Source organism: Meles meles, chromosome 11 (genome assembly GCF_922984935.1).
Source record: "Meles meles chromosome 11, mMelMel3.1 paternal haplotype, whole genome shotgun sequence".
Taxonomy (NCBI): domain Eukaryota; kingdom Metazoa; phylum Chordata; class Mammalia; order Carnivora; family Mustelidae; genus Meles; species Meles meles.
This window is the reverse complement of record NC_060076.1, coordinates 68811493-68825693: the sequence shown is the minus strand read 5'-3', so window position 1 is coordinate 68825693 and position 14201 is coordinate 68811493. Positions and strand designations below refer to the sequence as shown.

At 43.7% G+C, this 14201-nt stretch overlaps 1 protein-coding gene across 2 annotated transcripts; it reads right to left on the bottom strand.

The window, feature by feature from the left end:
- Window positions 1–648: 648 nt before the first annotated feature.
- On the bottom strand, window positions 649–13346 carry ISCA1 (iron-sulfur cluster assembly 1). 2 transcript variants are annotated; one of them, XM_046023725.1, is made up of 4 exons: window positions 13142–13340; window positions 6698–6751; window positions 3667–3772; window positions 649–2323 (listed from the first exon to the last, which is right to left on the bottom strand). In XM_046023725.1, exons 1-4 carry the CDS (start codon window positions 13220–13222, stop codon window positions 2175–2177), a joined length of 390 nt encoding a protein of 129 aa, XP_045879681.1. In that variant the 5' UTR covers window positions 13223–13340; the 3' UTR covers window positions 649–2174. The 2 variants fall into 2 exon arrangements, with proteins under 2 accessions (XP_045879681.1, XP_045879682.1); XM_046023726.1 differs by lacking the exon at window positions 649–2323 and adding an exon at window positions 2330–3400 and having other exon boundaries at window positions 13142–13346.
- Window positions 13347–14201: the final 855 nt, after the last annotated feature.

Below are 14201 nucleotides of genomic sequence, written 5' to 3'. Positions count from 1 at the left end.
TCTGACCTGGCCACTGACTGTGTTACTTAGGTCCACTATTTTGTTCACATCATGCTTCAATTTCTCATCTATGAAATGACAGGAGTCAGACATACCTCACTGGCTTACTGTGAAGGTTGCATTCAAACAGCTCCTGGCATGGAGCAAGTATGCAATACATTTTCCCTACTACAACACTTAGAGCGTTCTCTTCGTTGGTGTCTCATTTGCCAACCCTAAGATCTCTTGCGGTTGGGGACTAGCTCTGGTCATCTGTGAAACCTCAGGGCAGGCGGAGAGCAGGTGCTTATAAACATGCCTGAGGTGAACATAAAGCCTGGAAGACAGATCTGGAAACAGCATTCCAGGGAGAGATTATGACACGAGAACGTAAGAAGGAATCTGTGTGAGAGGATGGAGGAAGCAAAACAGGGAGAGGACAAGGCTGCAGAAGAAAGGGAATGCTGATGTGTCTGGGGCCAAGAGAAATCCCAAATGGCTCTGTCAGAGGGCGGCATGGAGAACACAGCAGCAAGATGATGATGCAACAGAATCTGGCACAGAAAATGCCTGTTGGCGACGAGGCTGGTTAGAGAAAACAGCCACTATTCATTAGTCGCTGGAAGAGGTACCATTCCCAAACCCTTCTTTACTATAAAGAAAAGGCAATTTTATGATCACAAAGAGGCCATGTTCTTTTTTTATTGACAATTCAATCTCTACACACGTACAGTATTGCACAGATAATAAGTGGACTGACAATCATTAACAATACGGACTCAGGAGCACGCACATACGGCTACTGCTCTGGGCGGTGGTGTACTCTGTGCCAGGTACTTCAGTGAACACGACGGACATAAATAGGACAGCTACTTCAATACAAAGTCAGCTTTCAAAAAAAGCGTATGTGTCTTCTCACAGAACACTTAGTATGTCAAACCCAGGAAAATCAGTAACTAAATGGCAAAAAGAATGCCGTCAAAGGAAAGTTGGTGACGAAATGTTAGGTGAAGAATTTGTCATTGAACTTGAGATCCAGAAAGTGTACACGTATTGGGAATTTTAAGAAAAGACCCTCATGTGCTGCTTCAAACTGACGACTATATTTGAAAGGATATTTCGGGGTTGCTACAAATGTCTTCTCTGCGAGCATAAACCACCGTTTCAAAGTTCTAAAGAAACAAGATGCTAATTCACATAAGTGGGTTTTAAAATAAGATTCTTCTCACTCAAAATAAAATAAACTAAGTATGAGCTTCATCAAATTACAAAGAAATCTTATCAATGCCAATCAGATAAAGAAGCCAAACCACAGACTGATCTTCACTGACTGCAGGGCTAATGTCCCTTACACGGGCGGGAGGAGAGAGCTGTCCCAGCTCTGTGGCTACATAGCCCACAGAGTGAGAGTGGACGAACTGGGGGTTGCTTCCCCAGGTATGGAATCGAGGGGGTGTGCTGGATGGCTTTTAAGACACCAGCTTGAGATTCCACCTTTGAGGGGACGTTTTGGGTGGCAAAAGAAATGGATTAAAAACAGTGGGTGAAGTATTTCTTACCTTTTGATGCCATCGCTCAGAACTGTTCTGCACTGCAGTTCAAGGAAATCTCTGTTCGATACTTTCACCTACTGGCTGGTGCTGCTAAAGGGTAAAGCAAATGAGGCATCTGACAAAGACATTTTGGATACAAATGTAGAAATGCCGTGTCAAGTTTGGGGAGAAAACCAGGGCAGTTCCACGTCATGCCCGCTGTCAGGATCTTCTGCCTCTGAATTTTATGAGCCATCAATCTTGTCGGGAAATGCACGTTCACGCCACTCTCAACAGCGAGCTATGGCGTGCACACGTATTAAAAATACGTTTCCTGAAATCCTCCCAGGTAGACAGCATTCATGAAACTGGTTCTAATAGAAAGGATGCAAGACAATTAAGTGCAGGGTAGGATTTTTTTTCTTTACAAATCAAGAAAATGACCTAAAGAGAGGAATGGCTTCTCGTTTTCTGCCTCTAAAAAGAATACAAGTATCGCTTCTTCTGGAATCTAACACGCTGGCTTCACTTTCAAAATGCATCATTTTATTTTCCTCGTAAGGCAGTCATACATTATAAACTTTAAGCACGTGACAGTCACATGATTTCTTCAGTAAGCCCTAGGACTTCCATGAGTGTTCCTGGAGCTTACAGCCAGAGTAGTCAAATATTAAAGCTTTCTCCACAGCCACACGTTCCTTTGATGTTTGGGTTATTGAAAACAAACTCACTGGATAATTTATCTTCAACATAGTCCATTTCTGTTCCTAAAAGTGTTAGCTGTGCTTTCTTTTCGATGAACACTCTGACTCCTTGGGGAGAAGAAAACACGTGTCACATAAAGCCTGCAGGTCTATGGAACCTGCTGATTCAAAGCACAAATGAACTTTTTAAATAGCAACCACTGACAAAAGTCTAACAGGAAGCTTCTGAATCTATCTTATTACTTCCTTTAAGAGCTTTAGTGCTCAGTTTCCTGTCTGTCCCTTTTCCACCCAATGATCTAAGTCAAACACAGTATTAGGCCTGACAGGTGCAGAGAAGCACATTCCATGACAGTCCCACGCAAAACTAGAATTTGCTCTTCACTGTACTTCACCCATTTTTCCAATTTGTAACATGAAGGAAAGGCGTATGTTCTGAGACTTCTGTAAAAACAGAGTCAATAAATGTGTAAAAGCCTGCATGGACATCTGTACACATGACACACTGGCAAGCCGAGGCACATACACAGCACTGTGATACACTGGGCTGGTGTCATGAGGCCCGTCAGTGCAACGTGGCCGTTTTGTTCTTCTGCTCATGGGCAAGAAAACTGGCAGTAACCTAACTCCCTGGAATTACGCTGGTAGAGGCTGTATCTTCGTAAACATAACTGGTCTAAGAAAGCTTTCTTCCTTATAAGAAACTGAGTAATTACTCAAATATAAACTGTATATAGTTATTAGAAATCATCTTCAGAAATATTTAATATTTAAAATTAAAAAATTTAATATTTAAGGTATTTTATGTAGCGATCTAAAAAAAAACACATGAACAAAAATGTCATCATTGGTCAGTAACTTCACTTTAATGAGATGAATTAGGTAATAGCACAGCTCTGACGCAGAGCCACCACTGAAATACCCGAGCACGTGCTAGTGCTCGCAGAAATTCCCCCGAGGCCGTGACATTATTTTGTTGTAAATAGGTTTTATTAGATTATTGGGTAGGGCCAGGGGGCAGGAGAGAATTAGAGCACTGGCATTTTTAATAAAAATTAAAACACAGATTCTTCAAAAGCACGAGATGACATTACTTATTTGGTATAGACGTCAAACTGCTGCTTCCCAAAAGATGGATGGTTCGGTCTGAAGTTTCCGCATTTAAAATCTTTCTGCAATGATTATCTTTTGTAATTGAAATAAAACAAATGATAAGAGCATACCCTCTGGAGCCAACTTGAGTAGGTTCAACTTTTCCCCAGTCCACTGAACTAGTGGAGTGACCCTCAGACAAGCTATTTCACCTCCCCATGTCTCAGTCTCTTAATTAGCAAAATGGGGGACAATACAGTACCATTCTCACTCAGCTGCCGTGTATCAATCACCTGATACATCAAAGTCCATCAAACCACCCTACCTCACAGCAAGCACTATGTATGCTTGGAACTCACCATCTTGAACAACTTCTTCATCAGAATCTCCTTTTGTCTTTGTATATTCTAGAGTATAAGAAAGGCCATTACAACCCCTGGTTCGGACACCAACTTTCAGACCTACCTGAAAAAGCAGTGTAAATATAAACTTAGTTTTAAAGTAGTATGTATTAAACATTCATAAAAACCCTGGCTATTTGACATTTGTTTCTTCATAAGCTTAAAGAGGTATTAGATTTCTGGCTATGAAATGTCCCATCGAGAAGTATAAGTGGAAAGGGAAACAAGCACTTAAAAAATTTAGCTATTTAACAAACAGCACTGCAATACTAGTGCGGATCCTAAAATAAAAACAATTAAATGCAAAAAACCCAAAACCAGTCACTACCACTCTACGGAAAACATTTTTTTTTTCCTTTGTCATAGACACATATAATCCAAACACAGGCTTTATTATAACAGGAATAAGTCTTAATTCTCTGATTTGTTTTTGCCAAGTAAGACATCATCCTTCCATGTGATTAACTGTCACAATTATCAACTGCATATAATGCCTTGGCAGTCCACTATACCAATGCATGTTAACTACTTAACCCTTGCTTTTGGCAGACTAGGCTGGGAATAACATTTTTAAAGGAAGAGGGGGTTTTTTGCTTTTGTTTTTTAAAGTTCTGCCCAATGTAAGGCCTGAATTCACAACCCCCAGATCAAGAGTTACATGCTCTACCAACTGAGCCAGCCAGGTGCCCCTTAAAGGAAGAATTTTAATTCTAAACATGAATAATCCCCTTTTTTTTAAGGAAAAAGAAAAGTACCTGATGGCACAGATGACTACCTAATAAAAAAATTCTTTTTTATTTTTTTAGAATTAAAAAATTTTTTTTTAAACATTTTAAAAAAGATTTTATTTGTTTATTTGACAGACAGAGATCACAAGTAGGCAGGAAGGCAGGCAGAGAGAGGGGAAAGCAGGCTCCCTGCTGAGCAGAGAGCCCGATGTGGGGCTCGATCCCAGGACCTGCGATCATGACCTGAGGAACCAAGCCACCCAGGAGCCCATACCTAACAAATTCTCAATTCCTCAAAAATATTTGTGCTCCACCTCATTACAAGAGATGTTCTCAGGAAGCTTCCCTATGTTTAGGTTCACTAAGTTCCCTAGGCCGTCCCCTGGAAACCAAACTGCCTCTACACAGGGCCCTAATTCTAATGCAGAACTATGCAAACATTCTCAAGTACCAGAAATCAAAAGACTGCAGCCCACACAGATGTTAAGAAGTTAAAATGGGGGGCGCCTGGGTGGCTCAGTGGGTTAAAGCCTCTGCCTTCAGCCCAGGTCATGATCCCAGGGTCCTGGGATCGAGCCCCATATCGGGCTCTCTGCTCAGCAGGGAGCCTGCTTCCCCCACTCTCTCTCTACCTGCCTCCCTGCCTACTTGTGATCTCTGTCAAATAAATAAATAAAATCTTTCAAAAAAAAAAAAAAAGAAGTTAAAATGGGACCAAACTGCACTTTTAAAATACCAGCCTTAATCTAATTGTCTACCATAATGTGATTTTCTAAGAATATCTACCGAACTTCTAATCTTGGATCCTATCTGCTTTTTTGAAGTATACAGTAAAAGTATTATCACAAAAAGTAGGATTTCGCCAAGCAGATCCTGATTCTCTTAAAAGCAGCAATGTATACTTGCTTCAGGAAAGCAATCGTGGAGTGGGAAGACACTTGGTGAGAGCGGGAGCTAGAATGCTAAACTGCCTGGGAGTTCTGAATGAAGCAGTCCGACTGTAGTCTCTCTGTCCTTAACAAGGAGACAGAACTGTGGTCTTATTCACTCCCAGAGTGAGAGAAGAGAGCGTGTGGGGCGATTCACACATTCAGCATGACCAATAATAAACCATCTAGCTGGAATTCTGGAGCACATGTTCTGAGTATTAATTTGACTTAGCTTTTATCTTTATAAACAGGAAGACTCAAGCAAAGCAGGAGGTCCAACGACTGGGAATGAATACAGAAACTTACAGAAGACAGGAAAATACAGCTTTAGGTACCTGGAGTTTGGAACAGGGACTGCTCGCGCCAGCAGTGACACCCAATGAGGCGTGTGTGCTCCATCCTCTTCACGTCATCATCCTCCCTCACACCTACACACAGCTGAACCAGTGTTTCATCTGGCCCATGTATATATACACTTTCCATCAGTCTATCCATACGGGGTTGCCACACGGATATATTTTAGCATTTAGTAATTCTTAGGAGGAATGTGCCAGAACTTCATTACACTATAATGTAGGTTGTACAACAGAACCTAGACACCACTCCATAGTCTAATTACTAAATATCAGTAGTTTAGTACTTGGACGTAATTTACAGTATTCCACAGGCAACAATGCCCTAAGGTGAAGGGGATGCACACTCCCCTTACTCAACCGATTTGTGTCTAGGAGGACAGCCTACAACGAGTGCACTGAACCAGGCTCACAGGCTTAGTCCTCTAGAACAATGGGCCTGACACGCTACAGACACTAAATATTTGTTGAACGATATTGGTGGCAGCACTGGATGTAAACAACCCTAAAGACCTTAATATGGGGGACTGGCTAAATAAATAGAACCTGTTCAATAAAATACACTAATATATCCATTCATAAAAAAGAATGATAAAAAAGGTGGGCCTTTCTGTAATGCTCTGGAAAGAACTTCAAGCTGTATTATTAGGGGCAAAAAGCAAAGCGTAACCACAGCATGTACGGAATGCTTTCTCTAAGTAGGAAAGGAGATGGACACACAAACGTTCGTCTCAGGAAGGACACTTAAGAGGTGGTCCCTTAGAAGGATGAAAGACAGCCATGAGTTTGGGTCACAAAATGATGTGCTTTTCACTCAATACCCTGTTATATTTTATTTGAGCCTCTAAAAATCATGAGCGTATCTTACTTTTTAAATAACCCTAACCAGTGAAAACATACTGTGTATCACAAGATAATTCATTGTGAAAATACAACTTCAATTTTTTTACTGAATATTCATCTGATTGGTTTTACTTACGTGTTCGGGCTTATCTTTAAGAAGCTGTCTTATCTTGTTTACTGCTGAAGGTGTCTGAAAAAAGAACAAGTTATTAAGTTTTTAGTTACAAAACCTGCTTTCTTTAAAGCCTTATAGTTCCCTAGTCTTTAAGACTATTCAAGTCTATTAGCACGTTTGTCTGACAAATTTATATTCCATTCTTGTCTGAGTACCTTGTGGCTTTTGTACACAAAGACATGAACTCTCCTCAACTCAAAACATTCTATTTTTATTTTTAAAATACTTTCTAGCAACATCCTTTGAATCTTGTTCCCCCCAGTCAAGATCGGCTCCCTGTCATCAGTTCTCTGGTTCTACTTACATCACAAACATACGTTTGCTGGGCAGCCTCTATTCTGTGCTCCTGCTGCATGCTGGGCAACAAGACAATCCCTGACACAGAGAAGGCGCTTAGTAGCCAAGAATCAATCAAGGAATCGTTGGGGAAGCAAACCTTCAGGCAGTTTTTGATTATTATTAACTCTATTTTTTGTTTTGTTTTGTTTTTTGTTTACCCCAAATCTATTTCAAGCCCATTAAAATGCAGAGAGGAAATAAGGCAGCAGCATCAACCCAGAGGGTGCCTCTCATACCAGTCCCACCACGTGTTCGCACAGCTACTAAATGTGGCTTAAAACATCATCTCAGGATATCAGGATGAACAGAACTAAGCTAGTCAACTATAGAAACAAGCACCGGGAGGCATTTTTCAGGAGCAATGCTGTTTAATTACCCGGCCCATATGTCTTCAAAAGGAGGAAAACACCACAATGTATTAGGTGTATGGGGTCAGCATCCCCAAGCCCCCTTTCCTGGGAAGAGCAATTTTCCCCCATCTACTGTATTTCTATCTTGGGTCCTGTCTGCTTTTTCACGGTGCTGTCAGGGACAAAGTCTGTTCCAGGGCATTTCTGCCCTACTTCCTAGCTGTGTCCAAGCCTGTTACTTGGCTTAAGTGGGGAGAAAAGACCCTCCTCCTCAGGATTCTTGGGAGGATTAAATAAATGAGTTCATGAAGTACATTTAGAACAGTGCCAGGCACAAAGAGCTCAATATAAACCTGCTACTTTACAATGATGAGAGTGTATTAACAAAGAGATAGTGTCCTTCCTACTTTATTAGCACCTTAGCTGGCAATGCTGTGCTGGTCCTCCAGTTTTTTTATTGGCATTTTATTGGTTTGTGGAATCCCAGAGTGGACATTATATGACTTGGAAGTAACTGTAGCCAAATCCCAAGCCTGTGCTAAGGGAGCAGACCAAGAGGATGGCCTCCATGTGTGCTCTTCTGGCCTGTCCAGTGGAGGTGCTGGCCAGATGAAGATGTGGAAGCAGAGTCTGGACCCAATTTAGAAGAGCCATGAAACCAATTTAGAAGGTTGACACTAGTATTTTTTAAAAACACAAACTAGAAAAGAAAACAATGTATTACACTAAATAAAGATGAATGTTCAGTGACACTATGACCTCAGTTATTAATATACAGTTGGTGTACACATATATACTTATTGTGTGTAACTGTAAAAAAAAAAAAAAAGGTTAAAAAAAAAAATCACCATTAGCAGTGATTTTTAAAGGCCTTTTCCCACAATTCTACCAGAACAGGAGCCAACCAGTAGGACAATAATGAAAATAAGGAGCAGTACGCCAGGGAAAGAAGGACATGGAGAAGAGTAGAATTACGTTGTTTTTTTTTTTTCTTTTGAGATCACAGCATGTCAACCTCACATAGTTATAGGAATATTCCTGAAGAAAAATGTTAAAAAATGCTCATTTACCCTTCTAAACAAATGCCAGTAAAAACTAGCTTCTGCTGGTCTCATGGTCTTATTTCCCACTTGAGTCCTGAAGAAATTAACCTAATTACTGTCAAAGAGCAAAGGATTTCCGATAAGTTTAAAAAAAAAAAAAAAAAAGCACAACCGTGGGAAAATATTTATTGCAAGTACAAATTGCCCTGTAATGCTGGGGCGTCAAAGGTGATGAGTGTTCACTGCTACGATACCAAAACAAAGAAGCCAGGGAGTACACACTACTCTGTCAACAGCCCCACGCATTTCTATCTCCACACGATTATTAAATTACCGAACTTGATTTTTACAAAATAAAGTTTTTTCTTCTTTTCCCAACTCTTAGTAGAAAACACTTACACAATAAACAAAAACAATTCATGGAGTGGTCCACCTATTCCAGAGTGGTTGACTTCACACCCCTATACTGTCCAGGGAAAAGTAACCAGTATGCCTGGGAACTGTCATCATAGGAACCAAAATGAGTCTTTCTTAATTTTCCTCTATCAAGCCAAAACCAAGCATACTCCACTGGCAGAGTGTTACTGATGGAAACCCAGCAGAGTACGTACTTAAGGGGAAAGATACAGATCTTGTAACTTTCTAAGTGAGGGATTTGATTTTCAGAACAAGTCAGAAGAACTAAATGGGAACATGTGGCACTTGAAAAAAAAAAATGCTAGCTATAAAAAAATACTTTCTGTATCTCAGGACCAGGCAGACGTTGAGGATCCTCCTGGGCTCTACAGTCATTTGCAGACTCTGGCAACTCTGCAGTAAGTACACTCAATCTGGCAAACAGTCCAAAAACTTCAGAACTTGCTGCAGGCCTGGTAGCCTCCCGTTTCCATGCACTCCCCCAAACGACTAAGACAACTATACTTTTCTAAGAAATGTATATATAATTAATGACTTATTCACCTGCAATTTGGCCAATGAATTAAAGTTTAAGATTCCTGAAACTCAATGAAATAGAATGATCGTTTTTAATCTACTCATAGGTAGATCATAGAACAAGACAAAAGGCCCTTAAAAAAGATCTTTAGTCTGTTTTGGTATCAGAAACTTCTCATCCTTAACACCGTATTTCCTTAAGTAATTCCCCAGACAATTTTAATATTTTGCTGCTCAAGAAAACAAAACTAAAACCAAAGCTAACTCCATGATTATGTATACAAAACATGTGCCAACAACTACAACCTATTTTAATTTCATTATAAATGTGGCATTTTAATGTTTAAAAGATGGCAGATAAATAGCAGCCAACGAACAAGTTATAGTATCTTTTAACTCATTCTTTAACAGCTACGGGTGGCATTATAATGTTTTCCCTTTTGTCTTTTCCTAGTCATCTCTGTGTGTGTATATTTTGTGGCCTTTCTCATGTTTCTCATAATACACAGTAATAAACATATTAACCCTTTACTGAGTACCTTCCAGGTGTTTAATGGTTTATATGCATCATCTCATTCTTACAATTCTGTGAATTAAGTATTAAAGAGTAAATAACTGATAAAGGGAAAGTAAGTTAAGGAATGAAGAGTTATGACTCCCAAACTTTAAAAAAAAATTTATTTACAGTGACTACATAATAGGTCACCAACTGGATCTACTCTAATTTATTTAACTATCCTCTCATTGTTATACATTTAGGCGACTTGCAATTGTTTCCTGGAGAATGCCCTGTAAATTGCCTAAATATACAAATACTCCTTGGTCATTGCTCCAAAACACTTCTGGTACTTGTCCTGCAATGAATTAACTGGGGCTCAAGTAACATTGTTTCCTCGTCCTTCTCAACCAGGTGCCACTAGAAAGTTAAGTCTTAAAGCACACACTGCACAAAATGAATTAATTTCTCTCTGTGCATGAAGAATGATGCTGGCTATGTACCATCATTCTCTTACAACTTTGGCTGCACTAACTCTGATCTGTAGAATGATGGAAATAAAAGCCTCTGCCAGGGACACCTGGGTGGCTCAGTTGGTTAAGCAGCTGCCTTCTGCTCAGGTCATGATCCCAGCGTACTGGGATCGAGTCCCGCATCGGGCTCCTTCCTTGGCAGGGAGCCTGCTTCTCCCTCTGCCTGCCTCTCTGTCTGCCTGTGCTCGCTCCCTCTCTCTCTGACAAAATAATTAAAAAAAAAAAAAAAGCCTCTGCCAGCAGGGCAGTGTTAATCTTCAGGCTTTCATCATATTTCACTCTGGTTCCTAAAAATTCAATTTCTTTTGTCAATTCCTCTGCAGGTGTCCAAAGGTACTCACTTTGAAGTGGTGGGGTGGAGACTTAAAACATTCAATCAAACCATCTCTGGTTGCAGAGAAGTGTTAAGGACAGCTAGCTGGTCACCAAAGTAAGCCTTCTGTTCCAGCAAACCATGAGTTCTCTCCTGGATTAACATCAGTAAAAGCAGATACCTGGGCGCTGATAGCATGGAACCATGTTTTCATTTCATCAACTCCTTTTCCTTTTTCTAGCCTTTTGATGACCTCTGCTGGCCACGTAGGTACAGTACTTAGACAAGTTTGCACCGTGTCAAATTAGTGATGTCATGTTTATGTATCTAGGTAACACTGATCTCTTCCTACCCATTTTGTTGAATCACTTCTGGTTTCATTTGCTTTTATCTGTATTCACTCATTAGCCCTTTGATCACCTTCCTGCTTCTGCATTCGACAGAACATGCTAGGATTTACAAGGTTCATGCCAGGGTCTTGGGACTAGGGAGCATATGCTTTGATTAAAATGACTGCAAGCCTGCTATGCAGGCCATGCGTGGAAAGCAACTAGGACTTGCTTTTTCTCTGGCACCAGCTAAGACTACAGGGAAAGGAACTTCTGAAGTTAGGTAGACAGTTAAACAGGCTAAGTTCACACAATGGCCTCTGGTAAGTTAATCAAACACTTGATCAAAGGCAACATAGAGCCCTTGTGAACTAAGAACCGACAAGATGAAGAACTGACACAATTCTGTTAGGAGAATAAGCCCGGTAACAGGTCATGAAGCAGGAGCAAGTGCAGAGAGTGCAGGTCTGAGACTGTAAGCTGTTATTATCCCTGATAATTCCAGGGGTGGCAATGGCCTGGCCCACAACTATGTCCCTGGAGGGTGGGAATTGGGTAACTCAATTTATTTCTTGTCCTGAAACACAGGAGGTCTTAAATGTCAGCTGAATGGCAAGGAACAGGGAGGAAGAGAATGACTCAGAGATTTTGAACAAGCAGGTAATATGGTAAATGATAGACAAAGAAAAGGCAAAAAAGCATCTCCTCTTTCTGGCTCTACCATTATCAGTGGCAGAATTCTTTTCAGTTCTCAGTATTTTTTAACTAAGACTGAAAGACACAAGTATGACCCAGGCCCTTCAGTTCTTGTGATTTCAAGTCGGTGGGAGAATCCTCAGAGCTGATGATGTTATCTTCTGGACATGAAAACAGGGTTGGTGGCACAGAAAACAGGAATATAGAATAATCAGGATAACCTGTACCGGCTGAAAAACACTTACCCATTACAAAAATAAATCCTCCCACCTGATCACAACTTTCTTCCATTTTGTTTTAACCTATTTTCTGACAACAGGCTTTCTTACAGCATTAGCTTGAATGGAATCCGTGATTCAATTCTACTTCCCAGTCTCTAGGTGCTGAATGCTTGCACAAAGGCTTCTCCTTAACCAAGACTGGGGTGAGAAGAATGCTGAACTGATTCATAAGCTCTCCTATGAAATCCAACTCTTTCAAAACGGCAAACACAAGTGACTGTCTAACGGATACTGAGTTTTCTTGGGGTGAAATGTTTTGTAACTAGACAGAGGTGATGGTTGCACATTATGAATGTACTAAATGCCACCGAATGGTGCATTTTTAAAATTGGTTAATTTTTTGGTATGTGAGTTTTCCCTCAGTTAAAAAAAAAACCAAACTGCACAGAGCACCAGGGATCGCGTGGTAAATCCTGCGGCGAGCGTACGCGGTATGGACTCAGGTGCCCTCCCAGGGTGTTCAACCTTTCACCCAGAAAACGCCCAACGCTCACTCAGGGTAGAAATTTTTATCCTTCTTTGTCCTTTGTGAGAGCCGACCACAGCTGGGGTCCGCTGGACCGACGGAGGGTGTTTCAAAAAGCCTCCCCGACGAAAGGAAGGAACCCTTTGTGCACTACAGCCTTGATCTCAGTGAGGGGTGGGCTTTGAGGACGCGGTAGCTCTCACGTCGCTCGCCCCGTCGTCCCCCGGCGAGCTTCCGCCCTCCCCGCGCACCTCGAGGGGCAGAAGTCCGGGTTCCCTCCCCCAGCTTCCCGCTCCTGGAGCTCCTAAGGGCCCGCGACCCAAGCGCAGTCGCGCCCCCGGCTCACTGCGGGCCTCCCCGGGGGCCCGGGACTTCGCGCACACGCGGCGCCCCCCTTCGCCCCGCAGGCAGCGGCGCACGGCCTCCTGGGAAACGTAGTTCCCGGGGCGCCCGGCCCCCACGGAGCAGCCCCGCCCGGGCTTGTTTATCTCCCGAGCCAGGGCAAGGAGAGCCGGGCGGCGACGCGGCGACCGCACAGAGAGCCGGGCGCCGTGCCGCCGTGACCTCCTCGCGAGGGCGGAGGTGAACCAATGTCACCCGTCCGACCGCGCGCCCCGGCCACTCACCAGGGTGAGGGCGGCCCGGGTGGGCTGCAGCTTCCTCTTGCTCACAGCCCGGACAGTGGCCCGGACTAAAGAAGCCGACATCCTCGCCGTCCCGGAGCCCCGGTGCCTCGGGCCGGAGCTCGGCCACTTCACCGTCTCTCCATGGACACGGCGGCCGCATTGACGCCACAGGCTCCGGCGCACGGCGCCCCAGGCCCCGCCCCGCGCGGGCCCGCCCCCGCCCCCGCCGCCGTCATTGGGCAGCCGCATGAGTGACAGGCGGAGGGCGGAGGGGCGGAGGGCGGAGGGGCGGAGGGGCGGAGGGCGGAGGGGCGGAGGGGCGGAGGGCGGAGGGGCGGAGGGGCGGAGGGCGGAGGGGCGGAGGGGCGGAGGGCGGAGGGGCGGAGGGGCGGAGGGCGGAGGGCGGGGCGCGGCGCGGCGCTCCGGCTGTGGGCACGTGACGCGGGGGCACTACCCTGAGGCTGCGGTGCGTGGGGGTGTAAGGTCGTCTTCCGGGGACTGCTTAGGCGCGTTGGGAACGCGGAGTGACTGCTGGCTTGACTCTGGAGACTTGTCGCTCCCGGACCTGTCTCTGGGAAAGGTGCAGCGTCACTGCTTAGGAACGCTGAGCGCGAGAGCTGGTGCTCTCCAAAGCAGAAGGGTTCCGAGGCCTAGGCACACGTACTTGTCTTCCATTCTGGTCGAGCTAGACACTTTTTCAGAGCGTAGACTTACCGCAGAGTGGTGACATAAACCACCCAAACACACCCCTACTCGTCCTCCCCTCACCGCGTGCTGACTTGAAGGGCTCTTGGAGGTTGGTGCTAATACAACTTTCGCTTTCAGGGGCTGACTTTGGAACCCAACGCACTCCGAGGATGTGATTGGGCAGTTCTGTCAACACTCAGCAAGAGCCACTGAATAGACTTGAATGCACACCTGTTTGCCAGACCTTGTCGTGGCTGCTCAGGGGCTTCTGCCTTATAATTCTGCTTGTTAACTGAAATACACCTAAGCCTGGTAAATGGAGAGTCCAGGAAAGAATGAGCGATCCTGGGAGGACAGAAGTGCAGCAGGGTTA